Source organism: Capra hircus, chromosome 22, assembly GCF_001704415.2.
Source record: "Capra hircus breed San Clemente chromosome 22, ASM170441v1, whole genome shotgun sequence".
Taxonomy (NCBI): Eukaryota; Metazoa; Chordata; class Mammalia; order Artiodactyla; family Bovidae; genus Capra; species Capra hircus.
Genome location: NC_030829.1, coordinates 52,599,031 through 52,619,761, shown reverse-complemented (window position 1 = coordinate 52,619,761; position 20,731 = coordinate 52,599,031). Strand labels below are relative to the sequence as shown.

At 56.3% G+C, this 20,731-nt stretch overlaps 1 protein-coding gene and 1 long non-coding RNA gene across 6 annotated transcripts in view; one reads left to right on the top strand and one right to left on the bottom strand.

Annotated features, from left to right (window-relative positions):
• Window positions 921–20,731, bottom strand: part of CCDC12 (coiled-coil domain containing 12) — a 40,519-nt gene continuing 20,708 nt past the window's right edge. The window contains exons 1-7 of one of the 2 annotated variants that reach the window (XM_005696022.3): window positions 11,687–11,917; window positions 11,395–11,462; window positions 5,703–5,782; window positions 4,765–4,826; window positions 4,501–4,535; window positions 3,417–3,493; window positions 921–3,320 (exon numbers count right to left, since the gene is read on the bottom strand). In XM_005696022.3, coding sequence (XP_005696079.1) covers window positions 3,232–3,320; window positions 3,417–3,493; window positions 4,501–4,535; window positions 4,765–4,826; window positions 5,703–5,782; window positions 11,395–11,462; window positions 11,687–11,707 — 432 coding nt within the window. In that variant the 5' untranslated portion in view covers window positions 11,708–11,917 and the 3' untranslated portion in view covers window positions 921–3,231. Of the gene's footprint in view, window positions 3,321–3,416; window positions 3,494–4,500; window positions 4,536–4,764; window positions 4,827–5,702; window positions 5,783–11,394; window positions 11,463–11,686; window positions 11,918–20,731 lie in introns of those variants that run through there. The other variant, XM_005696021.3, reaches the window with a different exon arrangement.
• On the top strand, window positions 8,329–12,767 carry LOC102174884. 4 transcript variants are annotated; one of them, XR_001919958.1, is made up of 4 exons: window positions 8,329–9,089; window positions 11,288–11,362; window positions 11,914–11,978; window positions 12,114–12,767. It is a non-coding gene; the product is annotated as an uncharacterized LOC102174884 (long non-coding RNA). The 4 variants fall into 4 exon arrangements; XR_310976.3 differs by having other exon boundaries at window positions 11,914–12,182; window positions 12,404–12,767; XR_001297140.2 differs by having other exon boundaries at window positions 11,914–12,182; window positions 12,340–12,767.

Genomic DNA, 20,731 nt, shown 5'->3' with positions numbered 1-20,731 from the left:
CTTAGGAAAATTTTTGTTTCCATTTCTCCTACTGATGAAAGCGGAACTCATTCATCAGTAGGCAATCTTTCTGCGTTGTGTTTTGCTCCTGTAGCTTGTAGGATTTTCCTCTTTACCCATCTTGACCATTGTAGTGAAAATGCAGGTGCAGCATCACTTCAGCTACCCGAGTCCCTTCACTTTCAGTCTGTCTCCTTGAAAGACTGGGTTTAGGTTTCTTTTTAAACAGCATCAGACCGGGTTTTTTGTTTGTTTTTTTTTTAAAGCAGTAAGGTACATTAATAGTAATATATGACATATTTGGATTTATTTGCCTCTTCTTTTTCTCTTTGCCTTCTTTTGGCTAATTTTTCTCATTCTATTTTTTTCTCAGTTTCCTTGGAAGGAAGCACATTCTATGTTTATTTTTAGGGTTATTCTAGAAATGTCAGCCTTCGCGTGCACGAGTCTTTTCTCTCTTCCTGGGTGAGTTTGGTTGATGGCAAGAATTCCAGTCACCTCTCACTTCGGGACATACACACCATGGTAGTTATGTATTCTAAGTAGGTCTTTTTTTTTAACTTCACAACACCTATTTGTTTTATAAGGTCAGTGCCTACTTAAATGTATATTTTCATTCTCTTAGTTTCTCCTTATATCTCAGATATTCTACCTGGAATTGTGGCCCTTCAGTCTGAAGACATGCATTTAAAAAAAATGGATCTTCAGCTTTACAGTCTGAAGACATTCATTAAAAAAAAAACAGCTTTATTGAGATATAATACATGCCTCATACAATTCACCCATTTAAAGGTACAATACAAAGGCTTGTAGCATATTTACAGACTCGTACAACCACCACCACAGTCCATTTCAGAATATTTTCATTACCTCAAAACAGATTTTTAGTCTGCTGGTGACAAAAATATCTGGTTTTGTCTAAAAATATTTCGTACTTGTCAGGCATGTTCTTGTCAGGTATAGAATTTTCAACAATTACCTTTGTCTGTTAACACTAATATTAAAAGGTACCATTCCAGTTAACGCTGGCTGTGGCTGAGATATCTGCTGTGGGCTTGGTCTTTGCAAGATGACATAATCTCTAATTTCAAGACTGTTTCTTGGTCTTTTTATCCTGACAGTTTATTACCCTGAATCCAGGTATGAGTTGGTTTTAAAATACACCCTCAAATTCTTAAAGATTCCACCTTGAGGTGTAATCTACATCTTCTCCCTCTGAGTGTGGGCTGGATGGAGTGACTTGTTTCTAACAAGCAGGCTGTGGAGGAACATCACTTCCAAGACTTGGTCACAATCCCCCCTGCTTTCCCTTTTGGATCACTCATTCTGCATGCGTGATGCTTCTCTAAGCACTGCTTATTTCTCGCTCTCTGCCACCTTTTGGATCTTCAGCTTTAATTCTGATTTATTAATCCCTTCTTCGACTATAAGTTATCATTCAACTCATTCAGTGAGTTGCTTATTTTAATAAACATTCTTTATTTTCAAGATTTCTCATCAGTTGTTTCTTATAACAAATCCCTGTCCTTGAGTTGTGAAGTGGGGGTTAGTCCCTCTTTGATCTCTCTGGTGATGAAACCAATGCTCATTTCAAAGCCTGTGAGGATGTTACTGTTTGACTTTCTTCCAGCAGAAATTCTCCCACTTGTGTTGCTGGCCATTCTCTACGGCATTGACTGGATTTTCTCACGCATTTTATTATTTCTGAGTACCCCTCATGGGTACAGTTTCTGCTTCCCCTTCTCCCTCCCTACAGGGTGCCAAGCGGGGGCCTACTTGAGGTGTCTGAATCCTACACTGCCACAGACAAACACCCTGCTTCCAACTGCAATCCCAGGAGGTGTGAGCATCTTTTCATCCTTTATGCCTAGGAAGGGAAACAGCTCTAGACCTCTGGCTATGCAGAGGGAGCCTGGCTCCAGCCCTGACACCTTGTGTCTGATCCCCGTCCCTTGTGAGGGGAATCAGTCCTAGCCTTGTCAGCCACCACTTTGGCCCTTACCTACAGCTGCGACTTTCTGCTGCTTTCCTAAGAATTGCCTTCTTAGGGGAGTTGCGTCACTGTGCGTTCAAGCGTCTGCTTTACTGTACGAGTGTGGCAGTCAGTGTGCATGCTCATTGCCCTCCATTGTCTGACTCCTCAGCACCGTCCACCGGAGCCAGGACACTGTGTCCCTGGAAACTAGCACAGAGGGAGCAATACACTGGGATGTGACCCATGACTGGGGCAGGAGGCTCAAGGGGAAATCCAGAAGGAAACTCAGGATCCTGGAGAAGACAAAACTAAACGGTCACAGGGACCTCGAGTCAGCCTTGTGGTCAGCCGGTCATTCTGGACAGTAAGCTCCACAGGGGAGGCTCATGGTCCTAAAGCCAGGACCCTGGGGGCCCAGGGTCCAAGGCCACTCCCAACATCCAGGCTATAATATCCCAGTGGTGAGCAGAATGGGCCACCCTTCCCCATGCAGGGGCCCTGTCCCAGGAAGGCAGAGTCCAGCTCTGACGGGTGAAGGGGGATGAGGGCTTTCTGGGGCTGAGCGGATGTGAATGAATGGTGCCGGGGCCTCGAATCTGTGGCAGCCCAGAGCTGAGGCTTGCCAGGATGCAGCACACCCCTGTCAGGGGCCCAGTCTCTTCTCTCTCTCACTGTCAGGGGGTCTACAGAGGACCACAGCGAGAACCTCTCCACGGTGTCCCACAGATTACCGTGAGGTCCACAGCTGTCCCCTGAGGACTTTGAGATGATGACTGCTAACCAAGGATGGGGCCAGGACCTAGATGTCTGAAGGTCAGGCCTGGCCCTCCCCACCCCTCCAACCTCAACACACTCAGCCCAATACAGGGCTTCCTCATAGTAAGCATCACCTCTGCAGCTGCCCTCTTGGGGCCCAAACTCAAAACATCCCCAATATTCAGACGGTTTTCTGCCACACACAGGGGTCAGCGTGTTTCTATTTCCAGATAGAAAAAGAAGTTCAAAATACATAGAACAAGCACAGATACAGCATGGCCACAGGGCTGTTGTAGCCTCTCCCCCAACTCAGCATGGAGGGGCCCTTCAGGAGACAAGGAGCTGACCTCACCCCAGTGGGATGGGTGGGGTTCAGACTGTGAGGCAGGGAGTCAGTTCTAAGGCAAACTGGAGGTGGTGGCAAGTCCAGGCTCTACCCTGGCCCAAGACCATCCTCCTGGAAGACAGGCCTGGTAGCGGGTGCGGGGATAGGGCACAGCTCAGTCGGAGTCACAGGCCTCTGGCTCGGTGGCGGCGGTGGTGGCCACTGCAGAAGCCAGGTTCTCCTCCTGGCCCTTCAGCCTCTCGCCTGCATGGGGGCAGACGGGAGGAGTGGAGCGGGGCCACGCGCCTGCGCCACCGCCCAGAGGGCAGGGGGCCCCGCCGTGCCAGGCCCCACACTTACGGATCAGCTCAGCGATGGCCCTCTGGGTCCGCTTCTCCAGCTTCTCCAGTTTCTTGGCTACGTCTCTCTTGAGGTCCCTGGAGCAGGGAGGCGGGAGGAGGCAGAGGCTGAAGGCTGGCTGGTGCGGCCCTGGGGCTCCCTCACCTCTGACAGCCCCTCTGGCATTAGGAACCACAGAGGTGTGCCCAAGGTCAGGGTGCTCCTCTCTCTCCCTTTCTGTATCCCCCAAAACCCAGCAGCAGCCACCCTTCACAGCCCCAGGGAGGCAGGGGCTAGCACCACGGCCTGCCCAACCCAGGGGGCCGAGCCGAGGCGTGCGGGCTGGATGGCTCCCAGAGCTCCCTCCCCGTCTGCTCCCCTTGGTCACCGCCAGGGAGTGACGCGCCCCGGCCCGCTGGGGGTCCTGCCCCTCCTCTGGCCCAGTTCCCCTCACCCCCAGGAACTTCCCCAAGTGCACACACAGCCTCTTCCCCCTGGTTCGGGGTTTCCGAGGACATGCGCCCCATCCTCTGTCTCATCTAATTAGAGCACCGTCAGCTGGTGCCCACTTGACACAACTGCACGCGGGAAGGGTGGGGGACCGGCGCCTCTGGCCCAAGGTGAACACCTGGCCCTCTCTCACCCTCCGTCTCAGCCCAGTCACAGGGGCGCCAGGACAGTGAAGATTCCCATTTCAGAGAAGAGGGAACCGGGATCGAAGGGGGACAGGCTAGCTGGTGTCGGAAGCGGGGCAGAAGCCTACTCCCGCCCTTCCCGCCATCTTGCCTCCACCCTACGGCTCCCTGAGGACAAGGGTCAGCCTTGGTCAGATGGAGCTCTCTGAGGCGCAGTGGGCCCTCATCCTTTCGGAAGGGACATTTTGGCGGGGACTGCTGAATCCCCTCTGCCTGAGCCCCTTCCCACCCTCAGGTGTCATGCCCCGCCACATCCCTCATTCTCCACTTACATCCTTCTCAGCACATACTTCAGACCATAATTATACCCCACGGCTGTCTGTCTCCACTGCCTGCCTCCTGCTGCGAGCCCATGCCGGGCACGAGAACATCCAGTCAGTCTGCACTGGTCCTACACGGGCAACACTCACCAATCTGGCTTCCGGGGTGCGAGGTTGGCCAGGTCCTGGGAGGGGGCAGACACATGTCAGCGCTGGAGGGGCTCAGGAGAAGATGGGGGACAGAAGTAGGAAAAGGGGTGCAAAGGGGGCAGGGAGGAGAGGGCTGAGGGGAAGCAGGGAAGTAGAAAGGGAAGAAAGAAGTGAGGAGAAGGAAGGGTGAGTGAGGAGAGCAGGTGGGGACGAGAAAAGGACCCGCGGAAGCAGCAGAGGACAGGGCCACCCCCAGGCACTCACCACTTCTTCGATGACCGGCTCTGGCTTGGCGGCCTCCAGCTGCTCCTTCACCTTCTCTTCCACTAGAGGGCGCAAGACACCAACGGATGCCGGTCGGAAACCAGCCACCACTCCCCGATGTGGCAAACAGGAGGGTCTGCGCTTTCTTGCCCCTGCCTCTCCCCTCAGCCCCTAACTCCCTAGAGGCAAAGACCTTGCCAAGGCAGCTCTGGAGGATTAGATTTGTGCTCTCAGGGCCCAAGGAGATGGGGAAGCAGACTGCGGGGTGCAGGGGCGGGGGTGTGTGGCTGAGTAGCTAACACTTTATTCTTTTATAGGATACATGTACTTAATTATTAAAATTGAAAACCAAAGAATAAAAACCAAGGCAGAGTCGGGGATCTGCATCATAAGAAGTGCCCAGCACCCCCCACGTGGATGGCTGTGGACAGGCCGCAGCTGGCCCGATGATTCCCATCCAGGGGGGACTGGTCAGGCCCTTCAGCCCACCAGTGAGGACACCTCTCCCCACTATCTGTGCCCCAGCACTACCACTCCCAGAGCTGGGCAGGTGTCTGCCTGCCCATTGCTCTCCGGAAACCTGGACGGTCAGCCCCTCTTCAGGGTCTTTCTGACCCTCCAAGGGCCCACAGGACCCATCCTCCTATTCCTGCTGTCCAAGGGCCCAGGGCCATGTCCACCTCCCAGCTCAGACAGTCCTCTGAGGGACCTTCCCTTGCAGTCCCTGGAAGGCCTGCAAGGCAGGGTGTGAGCAGGACGAAGCAGGCGTGACAGGCCGTTTCAGTGCCCTGACCGCTTCTATTTGTCCATCCACCATGAGATGGTGACGGAGGGTCGCGGAGGCCCAGCTTCCAGCCCGGGCACTGCCAGTTATTCTCCAGGAGAGGGTGACGCCTGCCAAGGAGGAGGCAGCTGACAGGGCCACAGAGCCCGCCTACCTGCGACTGGCTTGGCCTGGGGCACCCTCCTCTTCTTCAGGTCCTCGTCCTCTGGGATGTAGTTCCGCAGCCTGAGTTCCCTAAAGGGCAGCGAGGACAAGCAGAGAGGAAGTAAAGTGCGTGCGGGACACAGTCTCGTTCATCTCTTACACTTGCAGGCTGGCATGAGAGGAAGACACAGGAGCTGGTCACTTCCCGACTTTGCTCTCTCTGCAGATGACCTGGGACAGGCAGACAGCACGGGGATAGAGGCATCTCTGAGCCTCAGCCCCTCATCTTCCCATTAGCAGCCAGGCTGCGTGCTCTCCCAAAGCCCCACCTGCACTGGAGGTTCTCGAACAGAGCCGGGGCCAGGGGCACGCGGAGAGCACTCACTTTGTCTCTCTGGCACTCTTCCACTTGACAGCTGTGGGAACTGAGGGTCAGAGAGTTTGCGCCAGTCTTAGAGGGTCACACAGCAGTGGCTGCAGCATGAGACGAGGCAAGCTACGACCGCGAGCGAGGACCAGAGCTCTCGGGCTGAGTTACTCCTAAGAGAGAAACCAGCGCTGGTTCCCCAAGCCCGCCTCCCACTCACAGCCTTCGTGCCCCGGAGCCTCAGACACATGTGGCGAGGGTCTGGTGTGCTGGGAGTGGCCAGCCAAGGTTGAGCGAACAGGCATGGCAGTGTGCGAGGGCGGGAAAGCCACGATCCTCCTGGGCAGCCGTAAGTTCACACACCTCGCTCCTGCATGAGGGCTTTAAAATCGAGCAGGGCCGACCCCATGGCCTCTATGAAGGGGGAGCAGCCACGAGGAGCCAGAATCACACACTGGGATTGGTCACCCATTGCGGTTGGTTGTTTTCCTCGCATCTTCTTGGGCAGGGCGGGCTGTACTAAGTGCTCCCTGGAGGCCTCCCTGGCTCAGCAGCTCATCAAATACCAAGCTCCACACACAGCAGCCCGCACACGGGCCGGGCCCTTGGCTAACTCCACAGGGCAGCAAAGAGAGAGAGGTCCTGGGAGCTGCTTCTTAATAAAAGCAAGACAGAGATACTGGGACAGACCTGCCACGCCCTGGGGGAGGCAGAAGTGCCCCCCACCCACCAGCCTGTCAGCCAGATGGGACTAGATGTGGGTCCTTCTTCCCCACGAGCTCTTCTGAGCTCTCTCTGCACTGCTGGCCCCTCGGAAGTCCTGGGAACATTTCCCCAACAGGAGGCTTCCTGCAGTCTCTCATCTAGGGGACCCTGTGTCTGTGCCAGGGAAATGTGGCTGATTTCTCCAGCTGCGGCACAGGCAAGCTCAAGTGAAGGAGTCCAGAAGGTGTGTGTGGCCACACAAGTCAGCAAGGGGCATGGTCTCAACTCGGGGCTTTTGTGAGTCTCACCCGCCCTCAGCCAGGGCCCCATGGCCTGCAGTCCTGGGGCTTGGCTAAACCCCCATGTCCTGGGGCCGTACCAGCCAGGCTGGTGTGGAAGAAGCCTGCTGCCCACTCCCAGGGTCTGCCTTCTCTATGAAGCAGGGACACCGCCCCGAATCCCATCCCCTAACGCCTGCCTCAGGCCGGGAGGTAAATGCCAGGTCCCTGAAGCACGCGGGGAAAGTGGGGCAGGATCGCTAACGCTGACTTTCATTTATAACAGGGTGGGGAGAAAAGCGGAAGAGAAACTGGGTGTGGGAAGAAACCTGCAGGGATTAGTGAGAATAAGAAACACCCGCCACTCTCAGAAACCGGCTCCAGGGCCAGGGTCCTGAGAGGAGGGGAGAGGAGAGTCCAGCGGGAGCTGAGCCCTGAGATCACAGCAGCCACACCCGAGCACCCCCTGGTGCCCAGGCTTCAGAAGGCTGGCTGGCATGGGGGGGACACAGCGGGGGACGGGGGGGCCAGCGGCATCAGCTGGTGGGCTGGCTGCTCAGGGACTACTGCCCCCAGCAGCCGCGCCGCCCACCGTTCCCCTATCCTCCCCTAGAGCTGAGCACTGGTCACACGGTCAAGAACACCCGGGTCCCAGTCTCTGCGGGACCACCCCATCCTGAGGTCCGATTTCCACACTTGTAAACAAGGAGGCCTGCTGGGTGTGTCCAGCTCTGTGGAGCGCGGTTCAAGCCCTGATTCACTCAGCTGAGAGCTAATGAGGAGACTGACCCACACTGATGTCCAATTAACTGCTCCTCCCGCCCCACCCTGATTACTGCCAAATGGAGAAAGTCTCTGGACAGACTTCATGGGGTACTTGGTGCTGCTCTAGGGTCTAGCCTTTCTAACAAAGGACCAAGGTTGAATTTCCTCCTTCTGCAACTTAAATTTAAAAAAAGGAGGCAGGGGCAGAATTCACTCTTCTGGAGGCCACTAGGGCCACACGCTGGTTCTGCTGCTCCAATTTTATGTTTTTAGAAATTTTTTGTCACCCCCATTTTGGAATGAAGTAGCTGCTCAGGGGAGGGGGTGAAAAGAGTTCCATTCTGCCAACACTGTGAAAGTGAAAGAGTGAAAGCCACTTAGTTGTGTCCGACTCTTTGCGACCCCATGAACTGTAGCCCACCAGGCTCCTCTGTCCATGGGATTTTCCAGAGAATGCTGAGGGTAGCTGTTCCCTTCTTCGGGGGATCTTCCCAACCCAGGGATCAAACCCGAGTCTCCCTCAGCGTAGGCAAATTCTTTACCATCTTTACCAGCCACCACCCTGGGCCCAAATCCCAGCTCTGATGCTTCTGAGACAGGACGGGAAGGCTCATGCTTTCACTGGCCTCCGTGTGAAAATCAAGGATTGCGTTTCTCTTGAGGCTGCAGATGATACAGACTGTGGACATCAACCCTGACCAGAGTGGTGCTCTGCAGAGCAGGGGTCAGATCTCACAGGCGTGTCCCACTGCTGCCCTGGAAGCCCCCTCCCAAACCCTGAGTGCTTTCTGCCTGTTAGGATGGCACGAAGGCAGACTGTCCCGAAGGCAGATGGGAAGGAACAGCCCAGCAGACACATGCAGCCTACAGAGGCTTCTCGCAATACTGCCCACGCAGGTGGCAAGTGGCCCACAGCGCGGCAGGGATGTGCCTGTCACACACCAAGTGGCAGGGCGGGCCGGCCAGAGGACAGCCTCCCACGTGTCTCCCCAGCGAGTCCTGGAGCGGGAGTGACGCAACTCAGGGGCTGTGGGTGGGGGCCGCTCTCATCCTCACTGCCACGTTGCTCCCTGTCTGCTGAATCAAGCTCGCGTCACCGGTCTGTGAGACGCCCTGGTGCACAGCCACCATCCCGGGGACCCAACTGGCAGACAGGAGAAGGCCTGGCACTGACCAGCCTAAAGGGCTCGGGCACTGGGCCAGAGCTGGGCCGGGCCTCAGCTGGGGTGGGACCTCTCCACACGGGAGTTGCAGAACCGGTTTTCCATCCCCAAGAAGGAAGGTGAGTGGCCTACTTCCTTCTGCGGTACAAGACGCTCACCGAGGGGGAACCGCCGTCCCTGAGCGGTGACTGCTCTGGCTGGGTGCTGACCACGATCTTAAGCCAGGGGCTGTGGGGGCTGAGGGTTTGGGGCTGGCTTGTTCAGACACTTAACAGGACACGCTCCCCTGCCCCGTGCCCAGTGGAGTGTGCAACGCCACTCGTTTCCTCCCACCTGGCTGGGTGGCCATGACTGTCAGGCACGAGCCCTACCCTCAACATACCTCCACGGCACACACCAGCCGACTTGGCATCAGGAGGAAGTGACTGAGGGCTTACGAAAAACACAAGCAACTGACATGAGTGTCCCTTTCTGTGGCCAGGTCTCCAGGGCTGTGGGGTCACCTCTTCTCCAGGCGGCAAGCAGTGGGGCTGTGTTAGAGATGAGCCACGAGGGAAGGAGGGCTGGGAGAGGAAAGACCCAGCCCAGAGGAGAAGCGGGGGTCCTCTTGGGGGTGGGAACATGTCTTTCCTTCACACAGTGCCTGGTCGGCCTTTGGGGAACTGACTCTCACTAAATGGGGATTTGGTTGTGGGGGAATGGGGCAGGATTTATCCTGAAGAGAGTAAGGAAAAAAAAATGTTTTTAAGGTATTCTGAGCTATAGATTCCATGTAATACAAATTGAAACTCTAGCAAACTTTTTATTTATATTAGTTTATCATTATTTTTAACAAGTAGGCAACCATAGACACATACGCTTATATGATGACAACGTTCTGAAATTTCAAGAGGAACTGACATGAGACAGTGTGCCCCTCCCACCCTCTCTGAAATACCCACAGACGGGCCACTAAGGACTGGGTTAAGATAACAGGGAGGGTACCACATCCAGAAAGCCCCCTCTTCCTCTCCCACTTTCCACAGCACGTCACTGTCCCCCTCTGTCACCTTCAGCAAGCTTTTAAAATAGATATTAACAAGCTGACTCTAAAATTTATAAGGAAAGCCAAAGGAACTAAAATAGCCATGATTCCTAAAAGGTCTCCGTGGACAGATGGGCCAGAGGACGGGCAGAGAGGAAGGTGGGTGATTCCCCAGCAAGGCTGGTGACGGGTGAGGTACCGGGGTGCCTGCCTCTAGTCCTGCTGGACTTTCCCATTTCCTCAGCCGCCACCCCTGACCCTGCACTGTATCTGGGCAGACGACCGAATCTGAGAAATGACTCAGGCTCCAGGCAGCAATCAAAAACCTGAGGACAAACCCGGAGGAAACCAAAGGGTCTCTCAGCAGTTACCACAGAAAGGAGAAAACTGCAGGCACCCACCGCCAAGCCCCTGAGCCTGTGGTCACGTGGCAAATAAAAAGCAACAACCTGGCCTTCGTCTCTGTCACCAGCGCAGGCTGCACAACGTGCTGGGGGCGCTGAGCCCCAACGAGAAACCACAGAGCCCAGAGCTGGGGTGACCAGGGTCCCTGCACCAGCATGGAGCATCACCAGCCTCCTCAGCACAGGGCCGTCGCCATCTCTGAAAACTAGGGAGGTGGCGAGACCCCAGGGCCTCCGTGAGGACGGTGTGAACACACTTTGCAAACTGTGAAGCCACACACGTGGAGACACACATGCGCCCCGTGGGCTTGAAAAGGCCCCATCTCGTCTGAGATCGGAGCCTGAACACAAAGGCGCAGACGAGGCGCCGGCCCCCGGGGGAGGGTTCCACTCACCCTGGCGGAGGAGGCCAGGGCAGGCTCTGGGGGGCACCCTTCCAAAGCACAGCTCACTGGGATAAGCTTTCTCAGGGCCTCAACTGCCAGTCCTGGGGACTTCCCTGGTGGTGCAGTGGCGGAGGCTCCGCACTCCCAATGCAGGAGGCCCGGGGTTCAATCCCTGGTCAAGGAGCTCTAGATCCATATACTGCGAGTACGACCCAGTGCAGCCCAATGAACAGATATTTAGGAAAAAGAAAAGCTCCAGTCCTCACGGGGAGCAGGAACCCAGGCTGACGGCTGGAGCAGAGCCTGACACACCAGGGAGAGTCTGGACCTGATTCTGGGGTTGCTGCAGAACCATGTCACCCCAAGTATTTTTAGAAGAGAGTGAGGACACATAATGTGAGGGGTCTGGTGGCTAAAAATGGCCGGTGGCTGAGAGTCAGATAGCCAGTGAGGGCAAGGGTGCAGAAAAGGTCCCAACAGTAAGACTGTCCTGTCTGAACAAGGTGGCCATGGGGTGGAGAGGCAGCAACAGGACAGATGTGGACAGGATGATGCCGGGACGACGCGGAAACCGACAGGTACGGGAAGAGAGCTGAGTGCGAGGCGTTACCTGTGCTTCTCGCCTTCCTCCTCCCCTTCTCTGAGCTGCTTGGTGTTTGGCTCCCCGTCTTCCTTGTCCTGCAAAGGAAGGGAGGGAAACCACTGCTCAGATGAACGCCCCTCCTTCCAGTCCGCACTGCCTAGGCAGCTAACGGAGAATAGGACAGCCTGGCGAGGACCAGCCTGGGGTTCCGCCAAGCACACGCCTGCTGTAGCTGACAGGCATGTTGCTGGAGCCGCCCTTCCAGCCCTCGGCTCCCCCGGCAGAATTTAAAGCCCCTGACCCCAGCCCAGGCCCAGACCTGGGAGCCCTCAGAGTGCATGTGCAGAAGAGCTGGAAGGTCGTGGGTGCTGAGAGTTGACGCTGGTCAGGGTCGAGGAGGGCCCATGCTGGCAGGCCACCAGCCACCCTCATGGGTCTGGATGGAGCCACCCTCAGGAGTCGGAAGGGACAGAGCGAAGACGAGTCACCGGGAGCTTTTGTCCCGCCTCCTGAAACAAAAGCTCAGGCCTCCTGAAACCCCTCCAGGCCAGAGGCTTCTCCAGAGATACCTATTCGGTTCATTGAAGAAGTATCACTCAAGTTAAGACCAGGTTTGTACAAGTTCATTCTTGTAATGTATTAAGTGGGGCAGAGGGCAGGGGAATTGGTTTGAACTTTCCATGGGAACAATTTCTTCTAAATCTGGTTCTATTAAAAAAAACATGTATTTATTTGGCTGTGACGAGTCTTAGTGGCAGCACACGGGATCTTCCATCTTCGCCACGGCATGCAGTGTGAACTCTTGGTTGCAGCAGGTAGGATCTAGTTCTCTGATCAGGGGTTGAACCTGGCCCCCTGCTGTGGGGGCGTGGAGTCTCAACCACAGGACCACCAGGGAAATCCCTAACTCTGGTTCTTTTATCTTCCTTGGCACGCCTGGACTTCCTTCCCCCACACCACCATCCTCCCCAGCCTCTCTGCAGGTCTAGAGAAGCCACGTTCATCTCAACCCTGACAGAGTACGCTTGCTCTCCAGGTATGCCGAGGGCATGGCAGAAGGTCACCCCATGCTGTTTCCACTCCTTCCTTACCACAAAACCACGGCAGCTGGATCAGACCTGCCTGCAGACAAGTGAACACGGAGCATGCTCTCGCATACGCGGGCCCCCGTCCCCAGGGCCTGTCCTGAGAGGCCCTGGAACACAGCCCTGTCTGGGGTCTCCCTGCACGCCAGGGCTGGCCCTCCAGAGGGAGTCCCTGTGCCCCTGATTACCAGCCATGACCTGCCTTTGACTCGCTGGAGCATGTTCCGAGGAGACAACTGGAAGCCCCTGCCATGGGGAACCTGCTGCCAGGGAGATAAGAACATATAAGTCTAAGTAAAATAGCTGCTTGTGTCACCTCTCCTAGAGGTTTGTTTATGCCACTGACAACGGCCTCCCTGAAGGCGGCACTCACATTATGAGTCACTTCCTGCCAGTGTTTGTTGTGGACACCCTGGGAGCCACCAGACTGTGCCACCAACCCCGGCTGGGAGCTCTGGCCCAGAGAAAGGTTTCTGCCTTGTGAACAGGGCAAGATGCTGACCTGGCTCTCAATCCGGGTGGCCCAGTCTCCTGGGAGGAGGCGGCAGGAATGAATGACAGCGGCCACCTGAGTGAGGTCAACACGGGCCTGTGGGGTGGGTGGGGGGGGGGCTTCCTGGCTTCCTCCTGAGGGGTGGGCAGAATGCAGGTGTCATAGGATGGGGAGATAGGAGCAGGAAGGGCGTTCCCAGAGGGGAGCAAGCTTGAGCAAAGAGCGGGTGTGGTCTGAAGAATACACAGGTGGCTGGAGCGCAGACACACAGGTAAGGCTGTCAAGGCAGGCGGGCGGTCACACAGGGCTCTGGCCAGGGTTCTTAGGCAACGGGAGCCAGAGGAGACGCGGGGCAGGGAACTACAGGCGGAAGGACCACAGGCCTTTCCCAGAAGCCTGCTGACGAGGCCGGGCAGGGGGGCACAGAGGCAGAAGCAGATTTGGTGATGGCCAAAGAGATGGGAGAGCAGAGTATACACTCTTAACTAAAACAGAAGTCAGGGTTCCCCATGTGGCCTCCCGCCTGCGGACACCCCTCCCTGACAAACGCTAGTGATTACACAAGCCAGCGGAGCCTGGCGGCCTACAGTCCAAAGGGCTGCAAAGAGTCGGACATGACTGAAAGAGACTCAGAACACACACGCACAGAAGCCGAAGCCAGGACATTCAAACTTCTTCCTGGTTGCCAGCCAATGGACTCCCAGATGGCCGGGGGTCCTGCCTCAGGGGAAGGAGGTGATGGATACAAACACCCGGCAGCAAGGACAGAGGAAAGAACAGCAAAGGCCTAGCGTTCCCCTCAAGGGGGCTGGTGGGCAAGACCCAGCAAGGCTTCTTTCCCCGTGGGCTCTGCTAACCTGGGCCAGCTCGGGGCAGAGGGTGGGGGCTGTGGGAACAGCCTTTGGGAGCGAGTCCTTTGCAAACCCCATGCCCATTTCCCAGACCCTGAGCAAGAACAAACTCAGCAGCGTGTCTGTCACCACCCTCCCGGGGTCCCAGAGACGCTCGAGTGTCTCAGCAAAGGCCAAGTTACTCATTAATAAGTGAGAAAACACCCAACGATCTACATGACATTTACAGAAAATGCCGCGCACGCTGGCGGGCGGCTGCGGCAGTGGCATAGGCTGCAGAGGTCGAGGAAGCCCCCTGTAGTCGGGAGAGCAGGGTCTGTGTGACAGCAGGGGCTCAGGAACGGCACCCATGTGTGTTGGGGGGGTGGGAGCACGTGAACGAGTGAGCAGGCCACGCAAAGGTGTGCTGCAGTTGCCCGTGCAAAGGCAATTCGGGTAGCGCATGGCTTGGGGAGGCCCTGGCCTGGCTCACAGGCAGCGCTCACACTGCTAGGCAAGGGGACAGGAGGCACTGGCCAGCCTCATGGTCCACCCAGCCTGAGACTCTTGAAGACCCTCAGATCTGAAGGACTCACAGGACCGCCGCCAAAAGCCCTCCATTCAACCCATGGGGGAAGCTGACAAATGGCCCTTATGGAAAGGAAACACTGGCTTGGGGTCACAGAACGTGTCAGCACTGGCTGCGGGTCTGGATCGAGGTCTTCCTGAACCCAGCCCTGCATTCCTGCCAAGGAGATGGGAGAGGCACTTAGTTTCTAAAAACAGCTCTGGCCTTGGTCACTTCTGCCACGCTCCCCCCGCGGATCAGATCTGGACATGTGAGATCAGACCAGTCACAGCCAGCTGGGCTGACGTCTCCGCCCTGGAAGACACCTAAGCATGTGCAGGCAGACGGCCCGGGGTGCATGGTGTCCCAGGGATCTGGAGACTCCTCACCAGCCCCCAGACCCTTAAATCCAACTCACTGCCTAGCCCCTCCGACGCACACCTTCCCCAAAGCCCCACCCTTTCCCCTCCTTCCAACCCCATGTTCTACCCCGCGCCCATGGTCCCCACCGCAGCCAAGCCCACAGCTACTCCCCCTCCGCTCTGCAGAACACCGCGGCCTACTGCATTCTCACCTTGTCTTTTAATTCCCCTCCCCTACCTCTCTCTGCACCTTGTCCATCCACATGGATGGAGCGTGTGCTCTTCTCAAAGCTCTCATTGGTCCCCACACCCTCTGGACAAGCTCTGGACTACAGCATCCCCCTCGCAGCCTCCCCAGGCCCAGCCCACTCCCCGTAGCCCGTCCGCACTGGCCTCGTCCACACACTGGACCCTTTGTCTCAAGTCCTGTCCATTCTGATAACCCCAAAGAAGGCCCACCCTTTGGCCAGTCTAGACGCCAGCTCAAAGGCCACCTTCCAAAGGCTGCCTTCGGAGGTGACTGGGCTCTGCCACTCCTCTGGGCCCAGGACACAGGCCTGCGATCATTCCTGCTCATCATCAGCCCCCTTCCTCAAGTGCCTCTCGGTGGGGGGGTATCTCCTGGACTCCCTCCAGGTATAGCCTAGAGCCAGGACTAGATCACCTTCATGAACTCTTTGCCAACTTCACCAACTCTTCAACTCTCCTCACCAACTCCAGAAGAGCCAAATTCTTACAACACTGGTGGCTGCAGGGCAGGGAAGTCCTGGCCTGGACCGGGGTCCTCCCCACAGCCCACCTGTCCGTTCCTGGAGGTGCCCCACATTTCTGACCCCAGCCCAGGTTTCCACACGAGAGCCCCATCCCTGCTCTCACCCTCCTCAGAGCCCCCAGGAGGAAGGCACCGCGGAGGCAGGACTTCAGGGGTTCTCAAAAACAGCCCTACCCCAAACAGAGCCTGACTAACCTGTTTCATAACGCTTGAAATCCTTTCTCCAGGAACAACACTTTTATAAATAAAATTAGTGTTGTGCAAGATTGGTGTTATTTCTCCTTTACACACATGATAAGAATTCATCTTGGCCTGAAGTTTTCCTTTGTGAGGTTTTAGGTAGAGGCTCATTAGATTTCCTCTTTCTTCTTGAGTCAATCTTATTATATAGTGTCTATCAAGAAAATTTCCATTTATACTGAAATTACGGGCAAAGTCACTTATAATATCTTCTTATTATCCTTTTAATGTCTGCAGAATCTGTGGTGATATCCACTGATACTGATAATTTGCGTTTTTCTCTTTCCTTATTAGACCAGCTGGAGATTGATCAATTTGGGGATACTTTCAGACTTGGTGCTTTGGGGGGGCTGTTTTTAATTTGGGAGCCATTCCTGATTGAGGGACTAAGATCCCACATGGCACGTGGTACAGATAAATTTAAAAGAGAGGAAGAAAAGAGGCTCCAAACCTTAGTCCCCTAGGAAAAGGGGAAAGTGGCCGGGGTTTGAGCCATTCCAGCCCCTACTTGACCCAGGGTGGGAAAAGTCACAGAGAGACGGGCCCAGATGCCAGGATCAGGGAGCAGGAGGGGACTGACCACGTGGAGGGTGAATGTGGCATGTTCCACAGCACCACCCTGCACACATCTTCAGAGCCAGGGCACCCTGGGGGGAGGCACAGGAACTTCCTGTCAGGGGCAGCTGCAGCAGGAGCTGTGTACCAAGGGCACTTGAGGGAGGGCAGTCACCCAGAGTCTGACTCATCCTGAAGAGGCAAAGATAAGAGCCACCATGCCTGGACATAGATGCTGCACAGCCCTCTACTGCCCAGAGATGGGGGAACGGGGTGGGCAGGAGGGTCCAAGCCTCGTGGGCAGACAGTGATATTCGTGGGCTGTAGGGGCCCTGACTCTGGGCCCTGGCACTCAGCCTGCTGCTAGGACCACCTGGCCTGTGTGCCCACTGTCTGCCCAGGAGACAGGGAGATCCCTGAAGGCAGATGCTTGTCTTACCCACCTGTACCCTTGGGCCTGACACCGCCTACAGAAGGCATAGCTCATGGCCTTGATTTCACCTTGCTGTGTGACCTTGGGCAAGTCATTCAACCTCTCTGGTCTGGATTTTTCTCATCTATGAAAAGTGTGAGGATCACACCAACATCATGGCCCTGTTTTAAGAAAGAAATGATCAGGGAAGAAAGAGGAAGGCCTGCAGCTTGGGTGACAAGACAGCAGACCCCGAGGGGAGGAAGGGAAGGGCTGCGGAGAAGCCACAGGCCACAGGCCCAGACTGCTGGCACCTGCGGAGGTCATGAGGAGTGTTCACTTTCACTGTCTCCACCAGGCATTCTCTGCAGTCCCGAGAGCATTAAAATGTCTGCTTCACAAACACGTCAGAAGGCATGTCAGACAACCGGCATGCGGGGGACAGATCTCTTGTTCCCCTTGGTTCAGGGCTCCACCAGGAATCAGAGGTCAGCAGGGGAGGGTGGGGACTAACGGCCCCAGAGCCGCCCAAGCTCTTAAGGGTGCGGACATTCCCTAAAGGCTTGTGAGCGGAGAGAACAAAGCTACAGGGAGCGGAGGGCTGGGAGGACAGAAGGGAGCGGGAGATAAGGCTGCCGATAAGAGCCTGGAACTAGGTCAGGGCCAGAGGGGGCGGGGTCGGGGGGCACAGAACAAGGGGGTGCCTGAAGCGGGAGGAGTCAGGGACGACTGAGGTCCTGACCTGGACTCACTGGGAGAATGAAGGCGCCTGAGACAAAGACGGTGCCAGGGCTGAGGGGACAAAGAGAAAGGGTGCGGTAGCTTTCAGGCTGTCCAGGGTTGAGGTCCGATGCCTGCACTCTGACGACGGCTGAGGTTCCAGCACACAGCCTCGCCCCGGACGACCGCTGACGTCCTGCGTGTGGCAGAGAAGCGTGGGGAGGTGGCCCCAAGCCAAGTCTGGTCCTGCTCTGGTCACAAGTGCAAACGGGGAACTAGTCATGCCCAAAGGCAGCGGCATGTCCTCCAGCAGCCTGCTGTTGTCCCTTCGTCGCCCAGCCGTGACCCCACGGGCTACGGCACACCAGGCCTCCCTGTCCGTCACCATCTCCCGGAGTTGGCCCAAGTTGATGTTCACTGTATCAGGGATGCCGTCCAGCCATCTCACCCTCTGACACACGCAGGCCCGGTGTGCAAAGGCTCATTGTTCCAGAGGAAGAATCCACAGCTCTTCAGATTCTCAGCGGGGTGGTAGCCCAGAGGAGGAAAGGAAAGGTCACGGGGGCTTCTTTGGGTGGCACCTGAGGTGTCTGAGGAGGCTTGCCAAAGGAAATACCACCTTTCTTTCTCTCTTGTTTTCTTTTTTTTCAGCCCTGCGGCATTTGGGATCTTAGTTCCTGAACCAGGGATCGAACCCGTGTCCCCTGCAGGAATCTCAACCACTGGCCCACCAGGGAAGTCCCCCGCTTTTCTTGCACTTTAAAGGCTGAGTGGGATTGGGGCTGGGAGGAAGGCAGCAGAGGGGACGAGCACCCTGAGTGTGCAGAGGCTTAACAAGGACCCTCCCATGGCCCCTGCAGGAAAGCCGCTGGGAAGTAACACTGGGGGAAGAGCAAAGACGAGTTGCCTTCTTTCCTTCACACACACCAGCCTGGACCAGTTCCCCTGCGCAGCAAGGCAAGGCTCCCAGCTCCTGCCTGGCCCCCCGGAGGATGGATGCACTGTGGTCTGCAGGAAGCTGGGTGGCAGGGCTGGACAGACCAGCGGTTGGAAAATCACTCTCCATCGCTTACTGGTGGTGAGGCCGTGGGCACCTGCAGGACCTCTCCGAGCCTCTGCTAAAGGCTCTCCCCACTCCGTTAAAGTGGGGCTGGTGCTCTGTCCCAGGGTGTTTGAGGATTAAAGGCACTAACTTGGGATCCACCACGTGGGGCAGAACCCTACACGATATCCAGGGTGGGAGAGAACTGCTGGCATCCTGGGATGTCCTGAGCCCTGGCCACCATCAGCGGTGGGGCCTGGAGAACCAGGCATATCCTCTCCTTTCCCCGCCACCACCTGCTTCCCTGAGCCCTCGGTATCCTTTTTTGATAGTGCTTCTTTATTTTCTGCCAGGTTCCTGTAAGTGACTAACTGTTCATTTTGAAAATTGAGACTCAAATGAAGAATGACCTCTCTGATTCCCTCAGGGGCCCCAGGCTGGAAGAGCAGACACCACATCTGTGAGCCTTCCCCACAGAAACCTCTTTCCACATCCACCACAGAGCTCCACGGCAGCTGGAAGACGGTTGGTAGGTTGTGGCACTTTCCCCCCGGCTGTGTGCAGGCTGAAGGTTACACCCCTTTTTAGCAGAAGGGCGTTCTTCCCAGGCAGGCCATCAAGTGATAACTGTCCCAGACACTTGATTTTACCTTGATTTGTCTATTCGAGATTTTGCTTGTCATCTGTCTTCCTAGATTAAGCTACAAAAGGCTTGCCCGTCACTGTTCGCCAGCACCTGACACACGGCAGCAGGTGACAATGGAGAGCGAATGAATGGGCAACCCGGGGTGGGGGGCAAGGAGAGGCAGGATGCACGTGTTAGTTTACCCCGACAGACAAGGCTCTCCTCCCGACGTGGTCTGGGCCGCCACACTGCACTCACGCACCAGGCATCGCTATCCTTGCCTCCAAGGACGCAGGGTCTGAGGCTTGGTGACACCTAGCACAGGTCTCTGTGCGTGTCGGACCCCAAGGTCTTTCTGTCAGTTTGAGACAGATGGACAACTGGAAGCCGGTTCCCTGCTGCTACATACACGGTTCCTTCTGCCAACACATCTGCTTGCTCTCCCCTCAGCCGTCTGTCCCACCCTCCCCCTCTGTCAATTATCTGCACCTCTTCTTTCCTGGAGAACGAGGGCCAAAACATCCCAACCGTGCCTACTTCCTAAGAGAGTGGGAAGGATCAAATATAACAAGGTCCCACACAACATTAGAAGGCTCCCCAAGAGCAGGCGAGCTCTGGGGAGGGCGGGACCCAGCTGTTCTTCACCTCTGTTCTACTGTATCTCCTAGCAGTCATAACAGGATGCCAGGCAACTGACTGTTCAATGAATGGAAATAATACTATTTAATTCATCAGCATAGAAACATAGCAAGGTCAACACTGCCTTCTCCTCTCACAGATAAGAAAGTTGGAGGTGACTGTGAAGTAACTTGCCCAGAGTCCTGTTGCTCGGCCTCGCTGGCGCCCCAAGGGTAGGGTGGGCCTCCAGCCTTGGGGTCTCCACAGAACCTTGGCTCTGACCCTCCTCCCGCCCACCTCAAACACTCAGAGGATCTCACTGGCCTCTAACGTCACTCTGCCTCACATCACAGGGCTGACATCCCTTCCTGGTGTCATCTCTGGGAAACGCAACCAAACCACGAGGAGCCCCAGGTATGGCCGTTTCTGGGCCAGGAACTCCCGTCCCAGGAAAGCACCACAGGAGACAGAAGGGCGATGTACACAGAGGTGCTCCCTGGTGTGTCTCTCGTGATATGAAGCAGTGGGGCCTGGAGGAGGCTGTGACCTGCGGGCGCAGGGAGGCAGGCCAGCGGCTCGCGCCCCCCCGCCAGTGCGGTCACCCGAGTAGCGACCTGACGGGCATTACCGTGAGACAGGACAGGATGGGGGGGGCATGGAGCCACACACGTGAGCGTGAGCAGAACCATGGCAACACTGGCGTGGGACGGTCACACAACAAGGCTGTGGGTAGTGCTTCCTCCGTTTCCTTTCCTTCTGTTGTCAAATGACTTACGAAATGACTTAAAGACATAAGCGACCGGAGGCAGGGAGCTGCCTGCGGCTCCCTGTCTGGCCTGCGCTCTCACCCGGGACTCTCCTGACCTTCAGCTGCCCCAGCGGGCCAGCAGGGAACCATAGGTAGCCCTCAGGCCCGACCTAGCCTCATCAGGGTTTAATGACCTTTCTCAAGCTGAAAACAAAAACAAAAACCCCAGCACTACTGGGGAAAGAGGAGGGCAGAGGAGGCCTGCACATACCAGAGGCCCTAAGTGCCCAGGGA